This window comes from Protopterus annectens, chromosome 4.part0 (genome assembly GCF_019279795.1).
Source record: "Protopterus annectens isolate FY-2018-M chromosome 4.part0, PAN1.0, whole genome shotgun sequence".
NCBI lineage: Eukaryota > Metazoa > Chordata > Ceratodontiformes > Protopteridae > Protopterus > Protopterus annectens.
In genome coordinates this window covers 1,432,873,679-1,432,894,674 of record NC_056733.1, presented here as the reverse complement: position 1 = coordinate 1,432,894,674, position 20,996 = coordinate 1,432,873,679, and the positions used below count along the sequence as shown (strand labels likewise).

The following is a 20,996-nucleotide window of genomic DNA, read 5'->3' as shown; positions in this document are numbered from 1 at the left end:
GGGTCTCAGTAGAGGCCAGCGAATCTGTAGAAGCAAGTATCAGGGGCTGCAAAGGCGCCTCACTGAGTACCGGTGGACTGGTGACTAGCTTAACAGAAGCGTCGCCAGCGGTTTTGGACCTATGCGGTCTGTCTTTATCCTTACGTTTTTTCAGATCGGTAGTCGGATGGCTTATTGAAGCCATTTCGGAATACGGAGAATGAGAGCGAAATAATTTAGCGACAAAGATAGTCGACGATGAATGGTTCGGATGTTAAACAAGACACAAAACAGACAGTGAGGAACGTCGTAGTCTGGGCTTAAACAGGTAACGCAGTAAGAATGAAAATCTCTGAGGTATTTGTTTTCCACAGGCAAGACAATGGTTAACTTTTTCTGACATCGGTTAGAGCAAGAAAAAAGGATCCCCAACGGGGTACTTAGCTTTAGAAGACTTCAGGTTTGAAACTCGAAAAATGAAAATTTCAGGTAGCGGCCGATCGGCACTTGCGAACTGCTTCGTGCTCCCACGCGGCAAGAAAAGTTGATGTAATGACGTCGACTGCATGTTTTACACCCCTGATGACATGACGTCGTGGAAGAAGTGACAGCATCCAACGCAGAAATCCTAAGACTTTGGTATTCGGGCTGACCTGCTGGCAGATAACCCAAATGTGATGACTGCAACAGTGAAACAAGAACAACATCCTTGCAGTAATGAAATGCAAGTCAAGACACATCATTAAATTACAGTGCTGTTATAGAATAACACAGAGTCAATATCACTTGTCAGGTAAAACCCTCATGCAATTGCCACTGTTATTCACTTTAGGAAAAGTTGTTAACATTGATGAATAGACTTGCCAGGTTTTGGTTTCTGTATATGTTGAGTCATGCAGAAGTGTTTCCTAAAAATTATTTTGTTTCATTTTCCCCAATTGCTTCTACTGTAAGATACCAATGAAGGTATCCATTGTGGTTATATGGTTCATATTTTTTTGAATTACTGCACATACTGCTGTGTTTTCCAACTGCCTCTCTGCAGGTAAGTATCATATTGTTCTATATTGTTGCATTTTTCAGCTTTAAGTTCAGGTGTAAGGCAACGCATCCCTCAAAGAATAAGCCATCTGCTCAGGTAGAGAACATTTTAACATGCAGAGTAATACCTCAATTTTGAAGATAGTGTTAGTAGTTGCAACATGGTAAAAGAACTGTGCCTGTATGCTGTACAGATGTACAGATATCAAAGTGTTTAGCACCTAGGTTATGGAAATGATTTTTTTTCTTATTTTGCTAAATAACTTTGCAAGGGAGCATGTCAATGTCTCAAGTAATACCTCATTGTGAAGACAGTATTACTCCTTACAACATGGTAAAAACTGTGTGTATGCTGTACACATGTACAGATCTCAGTTTGTTTAGTCTTCTAGGATTATGAAAATTATACATTTGAGATATCTCATTATTATGCCCATATCTTTGCAAGGGGGCATTGGTGATGACACAAATGATGCATCATGTTGAAGCTGGCACTGAGCCACAAATTGTACATTGATATGTAGTCTGTTACAGGTGATGAAATACTATGCTTTATCAATTATGAGAAATATAACTAATCAACATTTCTGTGGATATCTCCATAAAGGAGCATCACGCAGTAATGGTCAAGGTATCATTTTAAAACTGACATTCATATAAAAAAATTGCAAACTCTATGGGTCTACATGGTACATTTACCAAGATAGTGATTTTTTTACCAAAAAGGTAAAAAAGATGCACAATATCAGCATTCCTTGGCAAATATTCAACAATGACTTAGATACACACTATCAATATTTACACTGTTGGAAGAGTCAGTGTCTGCTGAACAACTTTCGCATTTAAAGTCTAGCTCTTATGGCTAAAAGAGTTATGAACATTTGTTTTCTGTATGGTATTAAAAATGGATCATCTGAAAAAAAGCTCAAGCTGCATTGTAGGTCCTATGACGGAAGTAAGCAGTCAGCATTTCCTGGGGTGATCTGGAACGAATGAGTTAAAAATACTTACTTTGCTCTTCTGATATTCACTTTGTCAAACATCTGAATTCTAAACATTTTCCTTTAGTTAATAAACCTTTTCTGCCTCCCGCTTTTAATGCTGCGGTTTGTGCCCTTGTAATGCTCCATTTTATTGTTTGATAAAATAAACGATTTGTGCAAATTCTCATTACCTTTTATTCTTTTCTGGCTCTTTTGTGCTTGTCTCATTCTTTTCTGGCTCTCTTTTGTGCTCGTTTCTCTTGGTTTACCTTCACTGTCATCTCTGCACCTCAATGCTCCGAATATTCTCTGGAATCCTAGTTCTGAAACCATGTTGCTCTCCTACTCTGGACACAACAGAAGAGTCATCATGGGTTCTGTTCAAACAACTTTATTACATACAAACATCACAATATAGGTCTACTGACTAACTTAAGTAACTTGGAAACAATCCATATAACTTAGGTATCATCCAGGGAGAAGTCAGAACTACTGATAGACTTGGACTTTTTGCCCCTATCCCCTGATAATATTCAGGGTTTAAACTATATGATTTGGAATGATGTGGATTCAAGAATTTGTAAACAGGACAATTTCTGTATTTATAACTTTTACAGATTTAGTGGTCAATGAGGCATATTTTAGTTTATTTACTAAAGAATTTCATTTTGTTCCTACATGTCCTGGTTCACTGGTGAACACATTAATAGACATTAAGCTGTTCATTAGGCAACTTAATTTACAGGTTTATTTTAAAGGTGGACACTTAAAGCGAGGTGAAATGTGTAGGAAGGGTTTAATCCACCTGTGAATCCATCGTTGCAAATTTTTGAAGAGTTGGTTGAAAAAGAAGTTAGACAACTGAATATTAAGGACAACTTTACTAACAACCTGTCAGAAGAAGAGAAATCTCTACTGAAATTATTAAGAGTCGAAAAGTGTAAAGTGATGAGGAATGACAAGGGCAGAGGGGTGGTTTTGATGTACAATGAAGAATGCGATACATACATAACATTTTACAGGACTCGGATCATTACACATTCATTTCTCATAATGAAATAAATATTTCATACACTAAAATGAAATACTATTTGTCAGACCATTTATTACAGGGCAGTATAAATGAGAAGTTATTTAAATTTTTACATGTTGAAAATCCAAGGGTTCCTGCTATAGTTGGGATCCCTGAAGTGCACAAAGGGATTAATGAGTTAAAATTTAGACCCATAGCAGCAGGAAGCTGGTAATACATCACTGAGCCTTTAGCAGTTTTTGTAAATGCCCAGTTGAAGAAATTTGTAAACTCTGTTCCTCACAAAGGACTCATGGGACTTTTTGAGGAGAATAACAAAGGATAACTATAACACTGATATGTTCCTAGCCACTATAGATGTGGTTGAGTTATTCCCTAGTATCCCACATGAGATAGGACTAGAATGGTTTGGGGAAATTTTATTTACTGAAACAGGGTTAGGTAATAACATCATTAATTTGATTATGGAATTTACAGAAAACGATTTTGAAGAATAATTTTGTTTATTTTAATGGAGACTATCAGCAAAAAAAGGATGTTGCAATGGGGTAGCTTGTGCCCCCCTCTGTGCTAATTGTGTTCTGTATTATTGGGAGCAGAAGTTTGTCCTCAATTCAGATTGGCGGAGACACACTACTTTTTATACCCGCTACCTGGACGATATTGGTCTATTATGGAATGGTTCATTAGGAGAATTTGATTAATGTCTTACCTCAACAATACTACTGAATTTTTGACTTTTACGCACACTATTAATGACTATTATTATTTAGATGTTACGTTATATAAGGACAAATTGAACAATTGTTTTCAGTCTAAGTTATATAGGAAACCAACTTTTTCCAACACATACCTACATTTTGAGAGTAGGCACTCCTACTAGCAAAAGAAAGGTATAGTAAAGGGCCAGATGATAAGAGCATCGAGAATGACTAACATCAATTCTGAATTTTTAGATGGTTAGGACCTTAACTTCCCTTTTATTTAAAAAGAGGTTACCCCAAATCTATGATAGACAGCTTAGCTGAAGAAGTCACTAAGAACAGGGACAGCAAGTTCTTTCCATTATTATGCTTAGGTTTTACAGATGAAATGACACACTGATGCAAGAACTGAATATGGTGTGGCCTTTACACACACTTTCCACTACATCATTTTAAGTAGAGGACATCATCAAAATATACTGGCCTATTGTGAAGGTGAATGATACATATTCCGCACCACCATTCTTTTGTGAGAAGGAGAGGTATGAATTTGAAGGACATGTTTGAAAAGAAAGATGAGAACACACAGAAGGTTGTCAGGTCAAGACGAGGCACATTTATATGTGGTGCCTGCCATCAGTGTGAATATATTTCAGAAGAGAGTGAAATTTGGATTCCCTCTAGAGGTATTAGGATGGCAGCTTCCCAACATTATAATTGTGGTACGAAAGGGGCAATATATATAGGAATCTGTGAAGTTTGCTACAATTTTTATATTGGTAAAACTGTATGCACCCTGAAGGAAGAGGATCTATGAACATCTCTGAGATAGCTAAATGTAAAGAATCTAATGCCTTTTTTAGGCACTCTTTATTATGTAATAATATGAAGATTACATTTTCAGTGGTGGAACAGGTTGATCTGGACCCCCATGGTGGTAATTGGGAGTCCAAGGTTGAATTTAGGGAGCTATACTGGTAGACTTCCTGGACTCACCGACTACATTAGCATTAACAGTGTTTTAAAATTGCGACACACCAAGTTATGATTTAAGTTTTAAACCCTAATTGTATTTTAAATAGGGCCATTATTTTAACTGCTATAACAAGTATTAACATTTATTTATCTATTTATGTATACATGTCAACAATGTAGTTTATTAATAAGTGTCATGTTAAACAAATTACACTAACCAATCCTAGAAAGTTACAAGATTACCTGAATTTACTCATACATTTAGTTACCTTACTTAGGGTAGGGATGATTTATTTAAGAAATAATTGACTAAGATGGGAGAGTATTTAATACATTTGATGAACTCTGTTCATTGTTCTGAGAAAGTCTTGTACTTTACTAGGTAAAAGCGCTCTAAACATTTGATTTCTGTAGTGGATTCGTGTTGAACCTATTTTGTTGAATTTTGCATGTTGCAACACTAAATTATCATTTTTACGATCACTACGTTGAATTGCTTTCCTGACTTCTTGGATTTTGGTGCTTTCAGTAACTTACAAACTAACTACTGCAATCATACATGCACACACTCTCACTGCACTGTCAAAATGTCACTGGGAATAGCACATGCCTAGTATTTATATGTGCACGTTCAGTCCTCGACATGGTTCTTAATGACGTAGCTCATTAACTCTGATCTACAGATACCAAGGGACAGCTCGAGAAGGAGACCGAGTTGGAAGGGAAATGCTCGCAGAACCAAGAGGGAATAGAGCAGACAAAACCCCCAACTGGATCAGAATCTTGTGGATCTTCCTTATCATGCTGTCCATGTCAACCTCCAAAAGGCTCCTAGAAGACCTGGAAGAAGTCATAAACTAGAGTGCCTGACGGGTGTACGCTACAGTCCTGAAGGAGATGCAGCCCTCATTCCTAACACAGGTGTTGGACCGGCTCATTGTCAGATCTGAAGGCTTAGGATCAGAGGTGAAAGTCAAAATTTTGGGAGAAAGTACAGTTGTGTACATTTACCATAAATGTAGATGTTTGAGTGTATTCACTGTTGCAGTCATTACATTTGGGTAATATGCTGGCAGGTTGCCCTCAGTTGGCCTGAATAACAAAGACTTGAGTCCTGCGTTGGTTACTGTCTCCTCTTCCATGACGTCAGGTCGTCAGGGGTATAAAACAAGCAGCCAACGCCATTTTATTCAGTTTTTCTTGCCCCAGATGTCAGGTGCCCCCAAATGGGGAGCAAAAATATATATACAAGTAAACAGTAAATATACAAATGCATTTTTACAAACAAACTTTACCTTTAACTAAAAGCAAATACACCACAAAGGCGTTTGAGTATAGTGAAGGAAAGAAAAGGTATAGAATGGGGAATGGCGGGTGGGTAACACAGACTGCAACAGTGAATACACTCTAACATCTACATTTATGGTAAGTGTACACAACTGTACCATGTTCTTCGTGTTTCACTGTTGCAATCATTACATTTGGGTAGAATCCCAAAGCTATGGATGGGAGGATGGAGCTAAAAAGCATTAGGAGCGGCTATAAGGCCCTTCAGGACTGCAGTGGCAAAGCCTGCCCTGGATTTGGAGAAGAGAGGTAAATGAGAATGCTTTGTAAATGTATGAACAGAGCTCCATGTAGCAGCTTCTAGAATCTTTGGATGGAACCCCTCTGAGAAAAGCTGCTGAAGTAGAGGCAGCCCTGGTGGAATGAAATATGATCCCCTTGAGCACAGGTTTACCATGGTGCAAATAGCAGAAAAATGCAGTGGCTTATCCATTTAGAAATAGTCTGCTTTGATATAGCCTTCCCATCTGATCCTGCAGCAAATGCTACCAGTAGTTGCTCAAACTTTCTTAGAGATTTGGTCCTGTTTAAGTAGAATCTTAGTTGTCTATGTACATCCAATGAATGCAGAATCCACTCCCCCTTGCTCTGCGGACTTGGGTAAAATGTTGGCAGGTGAATGGTCTGGTGAAGAACCACACTGGATACCACCTTAGGCATAAAAGAAAGGCTGGTCCTGAGGGACACCCTGTCCGGGTAAAATATAATGAAAGGCTCTACTGCCTTGAGTGCTTGTAGTTCTGAAACCCTTCTTGCTGAAGTGACTGCCAAAAGAAAAGCTGTTTTCCAAGATAGAAATTTTATATCCGCAGTAGCTGCTGGTTCAAAAGGAGGCAGGGTGAGTTTTTCCAGTAGAAAATTGAGGTCCCATGCAGGAGTTGGTGTTCTTCTGGGAGGCCTTAAATTTTTGGCCCCTCTAAGATAATGCTTAAACAGTAGATGAGAAAAGAGGGGAGGTTCTGTGTTGTAATGAGCCGAGATGGCAGAGGCATGGATTTTTATTGAAGAAAAAGATAGGCCCTTGTCAAGCATCTAAGTTAAATATTGTAAAATCTGAGGAATATTGGGCTTTGCTGTCTATTCCTTGTGCTTGGTTGGTATTGGGCCTTCTGGCTTCCAAAATAACATCCATCACAGATTTACTGAGAGGTGTGGTTTGAATAATTAGTTGATGAGCCATGCTGCAAGGTTCAGAGTTTGTAGTTGAGTGTGCAGAATTTGATAGTTCTGCTGAAACAGTAGATGAGGTATTTGAGGCAAGTACCATAGAGGAAGATGCGACATATGTTCCTTAGAAGCGGGTACCAGTGCTGGCGAGGCCAGTCCAGAACAATTAGGATCATTTTTGTTTTTTCCTGTCTGACTTTTAGTAAGACCTTGGAGAGTAGAGGCAGACGGGGAAGACAGACTGACATGTTTTTCCAGCTGAAGGATAGAGCATCTACTTTCCATGCTTTTTTGTGATAAGCTCTTGTGCAGAATTTGTCCAACTGATAATTTTGGGGAGGGACGAACAGATCTATGCCTGGGCTCCCCCATCTCTGTGTTAAGATGCTGAAGATTTGTGGATCCAGTTTCCATTCGTTTGGGTCCATAAGATTTCTGCTTAGGTAGTCTGCCAGAGTATTTTGCTTTCCTGGCAGGAACTGAGCTTGGAGATGTATTTGTTAAGTCAAGGCTGTGTTCCACAAGGCCATGGCTAGTCTGCAAAGGGGGTAGGAATGTGTACCCCCCCACTTGTTTATGTACCACATAACTGTGGTGTTGTCCGTCTTATCAGCAGTTGTCCTGGATGAGGTAAGCCCTTGAAGGCTGTCAGAGCATTCTGAACAGCTAGCATTTCTTTCTGGTTGATGTGCAGATGCATTTGGTTTGGGCTCCATTTGCCCTGAATGCATCTCCCTGCCAGATGGGGCCCCCCAAGCATAGTCTGATGAGTCTGTAGTTAGCGTTTGGGTGGCAGGGGGGTAGAGTGAATGGCAGTCCCTTGTTTTGGTGACATGTCTCTGCCCACCAAAGAAACTGATGTTGTAGGCAGGGAATGAGAGGAACCATTGTTTCTAGGCTGTGACAATGCTGACTCCATAAACTTTTTAGGTACTATTGAAGTTTCCTCATATGCAGTCTCGCATATGGAATTAGTAGAATGCAGGATGCCATGAACCCCAAAGCCTGCAGAATTTGTCTTGCAGACAGCTGGGTTCTTGTTGCCATTTGTTTGAAGTATGTTGTCAGTTGCCTTTGTCTGGCGTGAGGTAAGCTATCTGGGCAGTTGTATTCAAGCTTGCACCCAGGAATGTAATTATTTGAGAGGGTACAAGTTGTGATTTCTTTTCTTTATGGTGTACCCTAGGCATGCTAGAAGCCTTTTTACAAACGCCAGATGTTGAAGAGTGTCCTTGCCCTCTGCTTGAATGAGACAATCGTCCAGATAAAGATACATTTGAATGCTTCTTTGTCTGCAGAATGCAATTACTGGTGCCAGGCACTTTGTAAAGACCCTGGGCGCAATAGATAAGCCAAAGGGCAGTGCAGAGAATTGGTAATGCAAAAAACCTACTTTGAAGCGATCTTCTGCACGATTCCCTTATTGGGATATGCAGGTATGCCTCAAGTCTAGAGTTACTAACCAAGCACTCTTGCCTAGCATAGGCAGTAGCTGTTGTAAAGTCAGCATTTTGAATTTTGGAATGTCCAGGAACGTGTTCAGAATAGAAAAGTCCAGTACTGGGTGCCATGAATGGTCTTTTCTGGGTACCAGGAAAAGTCTTGAATAAAAACCTTGTCCTTTTTCCTTTTGTGGTACCAGATGAATAATCCCCATATCCATGAGGGACATGACTTGTTTCTGGGCCTCTGCAAACTGATTTTGTGGCAGATCCGGCCATCCGTTTGGAATTGACAAAGTATGGAAATGAAATCTGTACCCCTGGGATACTATGTTTAATACCCATTTGTTTTGGGTAATTAACTACCAATTTTGAACATTAAGTGCTAGTGTTCCCCCCCAAGGGGGCTGCCAAAAGACAAGTGCTTGGTGATGGTAGAGGAAAATCATCGAGACTGCTTACTGTAGGGTTGTGCTTTGTTTCCTCCAGATTTGGAGGTGGAGACACCCCATTGCTTTGACCTGTAAGAACCCTGTGATTGTTATCTGGAGCATTTTGAGTGCCTGGATTTGCCCTGACTGGCTCTGTTGGACACATGAAAGGACCAATTTTTAGTAGGCCAGAGTTGTCGCCTCACAGTAAGACGTTGTCCTGTTTGATTCCCAGCTAGAGCGTCTTCTGTGCGGAGACATCCGTGAATGGGTGTACCTTCTTTGAAGGTTGTGCATCAGGGCTGGCAACTCAGCACGTAAAAATCTACTGCCAATCATTAGCGGACCGGAGTTCCGATGTGGCGACCCCTAACCGGGAAAAGCCGAAAGACACAACAACAAGTGTCTACTGAACCTAGGTGGCTGCACTTGCAAGAAATCTTTTACAGTTTGCAAAGATTTAGTTTTGTCTTCCATTTTCTTTAAAACCTCTTCTGCCATATTACCAAATCATGCTGCAAAGGGGCATCCAACAATTTAGCTTTAACATATCAGGTAGATTTTGCTCTTTGAGCCAGGCATGCCTTCTAATCACAAACCCAGTAACGGCAGACCAACAAGAGGCCTCTCCAAGGAATCAAAACCACACTGCAAAGTATGCTTTCCAACCTGTTCTGCTGAATGCAATAAATCCTATAACTCTATTTTCCACACAATCAGAAATCAACATTTTCTGTTTCAGTAAGCCCATAACATGCTGTTGATATTTAAGCATATGAAACTGGCAGTTTAAAGCCCTGACTGCCAAGGTTGCAGACGTATAAACCTTCTTACCCCATCTATCCAGCGCCCTGGAATCTCTAAGAAGGGGTAGGATTTTTGGCTGTAGAAGCCTCAACAGCCTTGGGACCCTGAGAGAGAGTCTCAAGATCAGCAGCAGGATTTTTGAAAATAAATTTGTGGGAATCAGGAACCCTGTAATATCTGTCTGGCTTACTAGAAGCTGGGAATAAGGAGCCATGCTTGATTCCGAGAACACATCAACAATGTCTAGTATAGGAGAGGTATTGCCAAAGGCCTATGCTGAGGAAGGAGGAAATCCCTAAGCCTCTTTTTTGATTCAGAGAAGTCCTGACTCTCCCAGTGAAAATGTTCCCTTAAAGTATGCAAAGTCTCTCCAAATGAGTAATCCTCAGGAGGAGATGCAGATGGGATGGATTCCTCTGCATCAGAATCCTCATAAGGAGGAATAGAAAATTCCTGATCAGAAGAAATGGAAACTTGATCTGAAGATTTATAAATCAGTGCCTTGCCTAGGCCTCTTAGCAGGGGGGGGGGGGGGGGGGGGGTTGGGAACCCCTGATCAAGGTAATTAAATCCTCAGCCATTTTGATCTCTTTTTTTTTAGGCATAGGGGCCTGGACACATGGCTCATGCGTTGGTTTTTTAGACAGAGTTGTTTTTGACCTTGGTTTTGTTGCTGGTGGTTTAATATAAAAATGTTGAGGTCTGAAAACACCCTCAGAAGCCAGTGCCTGTTCAGCAGCTCCGGACCCATCTAAGGGAGATACATACATGGGTTCAATACTCTGAGAATATTGCGGCATATCGGACTCCGAATGGATCTCGGAAAAGGCCTGTGACTCAAACGTAGTGGGTATCAGGGGCTGCAAAAGCGCCTCACTGAGTACCAGCGAACCCGCGACTGGCTTAGGAGAAGCTTAGTCGTCAGTTTTGGACCTCGACTGTCTTTCTTTGCGTTTTTTGTGAACTCCAGTAGTCGGATTGCTAACAGACATTTCAGGATAGTTAAATCTTAAACCAAAATACTTGAGGGAAAAATATAATGAGGTTAACAGTGCGTTGGTTAAACTTAGCACAAAACCGACAGCAAGGCATCTTGTGATCAGGGCCTAAGCAAGGAATACAGTACAAATGAAAATCCTTAAGAGGTATTTGCTTCCCACAAGTAATGATATTATTAACTTTTACTGACATTGGTAAAGAGCAAGAAAGTTTCCCCAACGGGGTACTTTGCTTTAGTTTGAAGACTTCGGTTCTGAAACTCGAATACGAAAATTTCAGGAGTCTGCCGACCGGCACTTGTGAACTGCTTCTGCTTCGGGCATTGTGAGTCAAGAAAGACTGAATAAAATTGCGTCGTCTGCATGTTTTATACCCCTGGCGACCTGACATCTTGGAAGAGGAGACCGCAACCGATGCAGGACCCAAGACTTTGTTACTCAGGCCGACTGAGGGCAACCTGCCAGCAGATTACCCAAATGTAATGACTGCAACAGTGAAACACTAAGAACATCTGACAATATGAACAATGCCACTCGGACCCCAAAACTGCTTCAGATCCACTGTCGCAGAAGTAGGTCTCTGATCTGACCCCGTTGGATAAGAAAGTCTTGGAACTTTCAAGGGTGGCTCCAAAGATGCCCTTGAGGACTTGAGGGATTTTTAAATTCAGAGGACCTTGCCACACTCAGTGGGGGTTTGAGCCCCTGGAGAGGTATCTGAAGAGGCAGGTAAAAGACCCTTGCGAATTAGTTTATTTTTGCAGTTGGCAATAGCTCTGAGGTTAAAACCCTTGCAAATTGTACAAGCCGACCAGAAATGCTCAAGCCCACTTAGGGTGTGTGCATCAAAATGAGGGAATTCATGCCTGTATTCTCAGCACTGTTTAAATCCTGCTGGTTTTTCATACACAGTAAAGGAAGAACAAACTACCTGCCTGAAAACCAACACCACAAAACTTAACAGCAAACATACACACAAGAAACATGAAACCACCTGGCGACTAACAAAAAAGGTCATATATAATTTAACCACAACACACATGCACCAACTGCTAGAAAGGGGAGAGAGAAAAGTGTGGGCAAGGCCCAATGGCAGAACATGGAAAAAAAGGAAGAAATCTAACCTCGCACTGCTAAGGAAGGGGAGAAAATTGGTGGGAATCACAGAAAAAAAAAGCACTTATCTGCTCCAGACACTGAAGGATTCTAATAAAATAAGAGAAAAAAATTCCTACTGCTATCCAAAGACTCGAGACTATACAATCCTTATCTGACACTGCTGGTGGCAAACGAGATCTGAGGGAATTAGGCAAAGGAGAGAGCATTATGGGGTGTGGGAGGATATCGACACTTGGAGATCATATTCTGTAAAAATGCAGCAGAGTTAGATCCAAGGGTCGGATCCGTAACCTAACCATGAAGAGGAATGAAAGGGACAATATCAGATCTATACCTTGAGCACAGAGCCCTTGAAATCGCATCTAGATTATAAAGGCAGTAAACAAGACTTAGGGTATTTCTTGGAACTGAGGCAATAGAAGCTTTAGAATAATCAAATTTTTATTATGGGTAGGAGGTGTACCAGAGGCTTTGATCCAAGCACTTCAAAAAAAACAGAGGGAGAATCTGATGAATCCAACAACCCATACACTGAGATGGATGGAAGAGACATTGAATCACATAACTGAAAGCTACGTAATATGTCTTTCAAAAAAAGATCCTGTGTCCCCTTATAACACATACTGCTCCTCAGAAAGTACACTTTAAATAAATGTAGATGTTTGAGTGTACACACTGCTGCAGTCATCACACTTGGGTTATCCTGCCGTCAGGCAGTCCCGCAGTAGGCCAGAGTTCAAAAGTCTTGGTCCGGCGTCGTTGTCGCTTCTTCCCTGACGTCAGTGCGCCAGGGGTTTATAAGAGGCATCTGACGCCAATGTCTTCAGTTTTTCTTGCCCCAGATGTCAGGTGCCCCCAAGTAGGTAGGCAATACATATTGCTAATAAAACATGTAAAAGGAATAAAAGGAATACCTTCAGTTACAAGCAAATACACCACAAAGGTTGTACAGGACAGAAAAGGTATAGAAAAGTCCAGCTAGGTCAGAGGGGATGGAGGGAGGGTAACCTGGACTGCAGCAGTGTGAACACTAACATCTACATTTATGGTAGGTACAAAACCGTACTATGTTCATCGTGTTACACTGCTGCAGTCATCACACTTGGGTTGAATCCCAAAGCTAAGGATGGGTGGTGGAACTAAACAGGGTTTGGAGAGACTAGTAGGCCCTACAGAACTGCAGTGGCAAAGCCAGCTCTCGTTTTAGAATATAGAAGTAAGTGATCCTGCTTGGTGAAGGTATGCACTGAACTCCAAGTTGCAGCCTCCAAAATATCCTTGGTTGGTACCCCTCTGAGGAAGGCTGTTGATGTTGCTGTAGCCCTGGTGGAATAGGGCCTGAGGTTACCAGGCACAGGTTTCCCATGGTGTGTGTAGCAGAATCGGATACAATGTCCTATCCATTCTGAAATGGTCTGTTTTGAGATCGCCTTTCCTTGTGATCCTGCAGCATAGGATACAAAGAGCTGGTCAGACTTTCTGAAATCCTTAGTTTTATCCAAGTAGTAACGTAATTGCCTGTGAATGTCCAAAGAGTGTAGGAGCCTTTCCCCTTTGTTCTGGGGGTTTGGATAAAATGTGGGCAAACTAATGGTTTGGTATAGGGCCACACTGGATACCACATTTGGCATAAAGGAAGGGTTAGTTCATAAAGAGACTCTGTCTTGATGAAAAATCATGAAAGGCTCCACTGCCATTAGGGCCTGTAGCTCTGAGACTCTTCGTGCTGAAGTTATTGCAAGCAGCAGGACAGTTTTCCATGATAGGAACTGTAGATCATCTGTAAAAGCTGGTTTAAAGGGCGGTAGTGTAAGCTTTTCCAAAACAAAGTTGAGATCCCAAGTTGGTGTTGGTGCTCTCCGGGGCGGTCTTATGTTCTTAGACCCTCTGAGGAACTGTCTTAGTAATGGATGTGAAAATATAGGAGGATCCATGTTGTACTGAGCTGAAATAGCGGAGGCGTGGATCTTAATAGATGAAAAGGAAAGTCTTTTGTGCAACATCTCAGTTAAATATTGAAGAATCTGAGGAATATTTTGGACAAGGGGATTTTGGCCTTTAGCCTGGTTCCAGGTGCAGAATCTTTTCCATTTGTCTGAATAGGCTTTCCTGGTGCTGGGCCTCCTGGCCTCTAGAATGACGTCCATCACAGCTTTAGAGAGAAGTGTTGACTGGTTGTTTAGGTAGTTTGCCATGCAGCCAGATTTAAAGTCTTGAGCTGGCTGTGTAGAATCTGATTGTTTTGCTGAGTGAGCAGGTGAGGAATTGGAGGTAAAATCCATGGTGGGCCTTGAGCCATGTTTCCTTAGTATTGGATACCAGTGTTGGCGTGGTCAGTCTGGAGCAATGAGCATCATATGTGGCCTCTCTAATCTGGTTTTCAGCAGCACCTTTGCCAGAAGAGGCAGTGGAGGAAAGACATATACTGTCAATGTTTTCCAAATGAATGACAGGGCGTCCACTTTCCAAGCTAGTGTGTGGTATGTCCTTGTGCAGAATTTCCGTAGTTGGTAGTTTTGGGGGGAAGCAAACATACATGTCTGGGCTCCCCCATTTTTGAGTTATCTTTGCGAATACTTGTGGATCTAGTTTCCACTCGTGAGGATCTATGATGTTTCTGCTTAGATAGTCTGCCAATGTGTTTTTCTTTCCTGGCAGGAATTGTGCTTGTAGTTGAACTTGGTAGGTCAGTGCTGTGTTCCACAAGATCATTGCTTGTCTGCATAGGGGGTAGGAGTGTGTGCCCCCTTGCTTATGTACCACATCACTGTGGTGTTGTCTGTCTATTAGTTGTTGTCCTGGATGTATGAGGTCCTTTGAAAGCTGTTAGGGCATTTTGTACAGCAAGTATCTCCTTTTGATTATATGTAGATGCCTTTGGTCTGCAGACCATTTGCCCTGAATACACTGTCCTGCCATGTGTGCTCCCCAGGCATAATCCAATGCATCTGTTGTTATAGTTTGCCTGGCTATGGGTAAGGTAAAAGGCTGACCCTTGTTGAGGTGACATGCCTGAGCCTACCACAGAAACTCCTGTTGAAGGCAGGGAATGAGTGGAATTACTGTTTCCAAGCTGTGGCTGTGTTGAGTCCATACACTTTTCAGATACCATTGTAATTTCCTCATATGCAGTTTTTCAAATGGTATTAGTAGTATGCAAGATGCCATGAATCCCAAGGCTTGCAGAATTTTTCTTGCAGGGAGTTGGGTCTTTGTTGCCATCATTTTGAAGTACTGAGTCAGTTGTCCTTGCTTGTCTGGCGTGAAAAGCCATCTGGGCCGTTGTATTCAAGCTGGCACCCAGGAATATTATGTCTTGTGAGGGCACTAGTTTTGACTTCCTTTCATTTACTGTGTACCCTAGGCAACTTAGTAGGTTTTTGACAAATGCCAGATGCTTTAAACGAATGTCCTTGCTTTCTGCTTGAATACGGCAGTCGTCCAGGTATGGATATATTTGAATCCCTCTGTCTGCAGTACGCAATTACTGGTGCCAGGCATTTTGTGAAGACCCTGGGCGCAGTAGATAAGCCAAAGGGCAGTGCAGAGAATTGGCAATGGGTTGAACCTGCTATAAATCGGAGGCATCTTCTGCAATTTTGTCTGACAGGGACATGCAGATATGCCTCCTTGAGGTCCAACGTTACTAGCCAAGCCTTCTTGCCCAGCATGGGAAGAAGTTGCTGTAGTGTTAGCATCTTGAATTTGGGTACTTCCAGATGTGTTTAGAATTGAGAAATCCAGAATGGGTCTCCAGGATCTGTCCTTTCGGTGAACTAGAAAGAGTCTTGAGTAAAATCCTTGTCCTTGGCTCCTGTGTAGGAACCTGTTGAATGGCTCTCATGTCCACGAGAGCTGATATTTGCTTTTGAGCCTCTGCCCATTGATTTGGTGGCAGGTTTGGCATTCCTTTTATCCTTGGCAAAGTGTGAAAGTGGAATCTGTATCCTTGAGATACAATATTTAGGACCCATTTGTCTTTTGTGATGATGTGCCAGTTGTCTGCAAAAAGTGCTAGTTTTCCCCTCAAGGGAGCTGCCAAGAGGGTTTTGCTTGGTAGTCTGAGGGGTAAGTCATTGTGTTTGTCTTCTGGTAGTTTGAGACCTGTCTTCTCCTCCTTTTTGGGTTGTGGCACCCCACTGTCGAGGCTGTAAGAGCCTTGTGACTGACCTCTGCCCCTTGGGTGTCTGTATCTGCCCCTCTGTGGTCTGGCAGAAGCTGGACAGGACCAGTTTTTGGTTGGCCAATTTCTGCTGAAACGAGGGGGTTGAACCTGTAAAAAATCCTTAACCGTCTGCATAGATTTTGCCTTATCCTCCATTTTCTTTAAAACCTCTTCTGCTTTTACACCAAATAAAACATCCTGCTGTAAAGGTGCAGCCAATAACTTTGCTTTAACATGATCAGGTAAAGTTTGTTCTTTTAACCAAGCATGCCTACGTATGACAGACCCTGTCACTGCTGCTCTACAAGAAGCTTCCAATGAATCAAATCCACATTGCAAAGTATGTTTTCCCACCTGTTCAGCTGCATGCAACAAATCTTGCATTTCCTTGTAATCAAGCTGTTCTGTATGTTTGAGCATTTTTTGTTTTAATTGAGACATCAAATATTGTTGATATTTCAGCATGTGAAACTGGCAATTTAAAGCCCTCATAGCTAGAGTAGCTGAGGTATATACTTTCTTTCCCCATCTGTCTAGTGCTCTAGAATCCCTTTCAGAGGGCACAGGATTTTTAGCAATTGAGGCCTTAACCCCTTTGAGAACCTGGGAAATGGTTTCTGGGACAGCAACAGGGCTTTTATATAGGAATTTGTGAGAATCAGGGACTCTGCAGTATCTGTCTGGTTTGGCTGGTGCAGGAGGTAGTGAATCTTGGTTAAGGCTAGATTCTGAATAAACATCATCCACAATGTCTAACACGGGTGGAATAGCAAGTGGTCTGTGCTGGGGTAGTAAAAGGAACTCTGAGCCTTTTCTTAGAATCACAGTAATCCTGGCCTTCCCAGTGGAAATGTTCCCTCATGGTATGTAAGGTTTCCCCAAAAGAGTAGTCTTCTGGGGGAGATGCTGAAGGGATAGACTCTTCAGCATCAGTGTCTTCATAAGGGGGAAAGGAATATTCCTGTTCCTCAGAAGAGTGAGGAAATTGAATCCTGGTCAGAGGAAGCGTAGTCCTCCTCCTGTCTTGGCCTTTTATCAGGAGGGGGATGGGAGCCCCTGATTAGGGTAATTAAATCTTCAGCCATCTTCAGCATCTGTTTCTTAGGCATGGGGCCTTGTACTGGAGACTGCTGAACAGTCTTCTTTGTTTTTAAAGGGGTTTTCAGCTTTGCATAGGATTTAATAGAGTGTATAATCTGTCTGAAGACACCTTCTGCAACTGAAGGCGTTTCAACTGTACCGGAATCTCCTTCAGGCATGGAGTCGGAAGGGGCTAAAGGTAAAGGTTGTGGAGGCCTAACAATCTCCGCTTGGTGTTCTAAATCAGCGGTCGTTGGGGGCTGCGTAGGCACCTCACTGAATACCGGAGAACCAGCGACTGGTCTAGCAGAGGCCTCAGAGTCTGGTTTGGGTTTCGGCTGTCTGTCCTTGTCTTTGCGTTTTTTATGCATTCCGGTCGGGTGAAATCAAACCAACATTTAATAGTTTGTTTATTAAACCTAGCACAAAATAGACAACCTGTGACGTCGTGGTCTGGGCCCTAGGCACGGAATACAATAAGAATCAAAGTCCTTATGAGGTATTTGCTTCCCACAAGAAATGCAATTGTTAACTTTTTCTGACATCGGACTGACGCAAGAAAAGGTTCCCCAACGGGGTACTTAGCTTTATTGAAGACTTCGGTCTGAAATTCGATTTGAAAATCTCAGGAGTCGGCCGACCGGCACTTAAGAACTGCTTCTGCTTCGGGCACCACGCGGCAAGAAAGACTGAAGAAAATGGCATTCGATGCCTGACGTCAGGGAAGAAGCGACAGCAACCGACGCCGAACCAAGACTTTGGAACTCTGGCCGACTGCGGGACCGCCTGATGGCAGGATAACCCAGATGGGATGACTGCAGCAGTGTAACACGATGAACATCAGAATCCGTCCTTCCAACCATGGACCACTATTTCCTTACTTTTTTGCACATAGGGGTGAGATGTCACTTCAAAAGTTTCAAACATCTAAAGCCAAAAATCACACTGAGTGGCTAGCCCTGCTGCGGTTCCTCAAAGCAGAATATATGACCAAAAGAACTTGAGGCAATGCGATGCATGTACAAGCCAACACACACACACTCTCCTGATCTGCTTAAAAAGTGGCAAAAATACACTTTACAGATTAGTTAGCGTCAGCAAGTACAAAATCTTTGCATGCGCAGTACAGACACACCAGATGAGACAGATTCAAGCCCATTTGTACAATGGCAATATTTAAAAAAATTCTCTTAAATAATAACTTATGCCTTGTTATGATTAAGATTTTCCCATCATCTTGTTTCATCCTCATGATAAAACCATACCAACCATGGGAAAATCCTAAATCATGCCTGAATTCAAGTTACTGCTTATAAAAAAAAAATACTGTAGGCAGTTTTACAACTATCCCCCTTCCCCCCATCACCTAAGGTTAGCAATAAACATTGCAACGTGCTCCTGTAATATATGAATCAGCATCAGTGCAAGGAGCAAATCGTAGTTATCAGGCATTCTGCAGTATAAAAAAACATTTACACTAGTAGGTTTAACAAGAGCCATTTGAGCAGTCTTTGAAATCCTACCACAGCATTCTTTACAAAAATTACATACATCAAAAATTTTGTATCTTACCAATGACAGGGTCTGGGTATGGTAGCTCCTTGCAGCAATTATAATATGCCTCAAGAGTGAATGGTTCTTTTCTGTAGAAGGTGAGAACTTTAGAAAAAGGAGCTGCATGGTTCTTTGGAAACACCTCACAATCGCTGTTCAAAAAAATTTCAGAAAAATAAATATAAATATTTGGATAACTACAAAAGAACCATAACCAAACTAAAATCCTCAGTACAGGAAGTTTTTTAAAAAAAACAAAAAGACATGAATCTACAATGCAGAAAATGAATCACCATGTATATAATGATTTAACGTGGATGAAAAAAAGTAGCTGTGTAAATAAGCTTATCATTACAGTAAAAGTTAGAATGTCAGTCTAGGGATGTCATTGTCGCTCTTTATTCAGCTTTCATTAGGCCAACCCCCTTTGGCATGCATCTGTCCAGACACACGGAACAACTGGAATGTCCTCAGAGACACCTTACTAAAAGGATACAAGGCCAAAACATGTCCTCCACAGACAGAATTAAATCCCTGTCACCACACACTGTATCCTATAGACTACTAAGAGATTACCTGTGTCTGGCATGCAATGTATCCACAGACCCAATACTGATAGATTTACTGCACATTAGCAAGTTAAGGCATCAGAAAACTCTGTCTAGTTATCTAAACCACTTCTGCAACATTAACGCAATGGCTTGCAGGGACAGGTACATCTCACAGAAGATACTGCTGCTCTGTAACAAACATTTCCATCCACATAAAACAAAGGTCATCCCCATCTATATTCAAGCACAACTTGGATCTATGGATGGGAAAGAAAGTTTACCCCAGGACTATCCAATGTACTACTAACAGAGAGGCAGCACCTAAATGATTAATCTCGCGCATGTGTTATCCTCAAATTATCTATGGTAAGATTCCCAGTTATTCTCGTTAGGGGCAATGTACAATTATCAACCATGGGATGACTAGGGCCGACCTCTAATCAAATGGTATAGGTTAAAGCACAAAACGAAATGAGCTAGGCTTAAAATGGCCCAGACAGCCAGCCTAGTGCTCATCTATGAACATATCACTACTGCAGTAGCCTAAGCTACATGCTATATCTTGCACCTTTCTAGAGTCAAAAACATTAGTCAGCTTCAGTTGAGCCGAGTAAAAAGATTTCTGTGTCAAGCCCTTCAGAGCTTTCATACCAAGAGGTAGGCTGCGCCCTGAAAGGACAATGCTAGGAACAAAAAAATTAAAATCTACACCCTAGCAATAACACACCAAGAAACAAGGGGGATGGAGTGAGGGTGCAGCTAGACAGCAATGATCATTTGAACATCTACTACTACTGTAAGTTTAGTTATATAACTGTACTATGTTCTTCACACTGATCACTGATGCAGTAGCCTACGCTACGTGGGTAAATTACCACATCTTACAAATTTTAAAATGGAAGTCCAGGAGCCCCTGGATAATGGTCATAGCAAAGACTGATCTAGACCTAGAAAAGGAATCAAAGCCTATAGTGCATTGCAGAAGAAAGTACACAGGATCAACTTGCTGCTTCTAGAATCCTTCTAGAACCGAACCCCTTTCAAAAAGCCCCAGATGAAGCCAAGGCTCTGGAAGAGTGGGCCTTGACCCTGCCTGGACTAGTTTTGCTGTGGAGAGTATAACAATATGTTAACGGCCTTACAGAACCATTTGGAAATAGTCTGTTTTGACAGAGGTTATCCCTTCTTACAGTCACAAGAAATTAATAATTGATCCAAAGACCTGAAAGATTTAGTTCTGTCAATATAATACCAGAACTGTATGTGGACATTAAATGTAAAAAAAATACCCTCACTCTTACATTTTTAGGTCCAGGAAAGAAAATAGGGAAATGGATAGCTTGGCTTAAAGTAAACTCGGGTACCACTACAGGCATAAAAGGAGTAGTAGTTCTCAAAGAAATCCTGTCCCTGTGGTAAATAAGGTAAGATGGACTCAACATAACAGCTTGCACCTCAGACGCTCTTCTTGCAGAGGTCAGCACAATCAGTAAAATTGTCTTCTACGTTAAGAACCTCGAGGTGGCCAGGTTAGCTGTTTCAAATGGAGCAAGTGTTAGCTTTTCTCACACAAAATTAAAGTTCCCAAGGAGGGGCAATATAGGTTTTCTAGGTTTCTTA

At 41.7% G+C, this 20,996-nt stretch overlaps 1 protein-coding gene across 1 annotated transcript in view; it reads right to left on the bottom strand.

Moving 5' to 3' along the window:
• Nucleotides 1-20,996, bottom strand: part of HSPA4 (heat shock protein family A (Hsp70) member 4) — a 2,799,623-nt gene that overhangs the window by 997,358 nt on the left and 1,781,269 nt on the right. Inside the window, 1 exon segment of the mRNA XM_044069267.1 lies at nt 18,844-18,977. Within this exon segment, the coding sequence (XP_043925202.1) occupies nt 18,844-18,977 (134 nt within the window).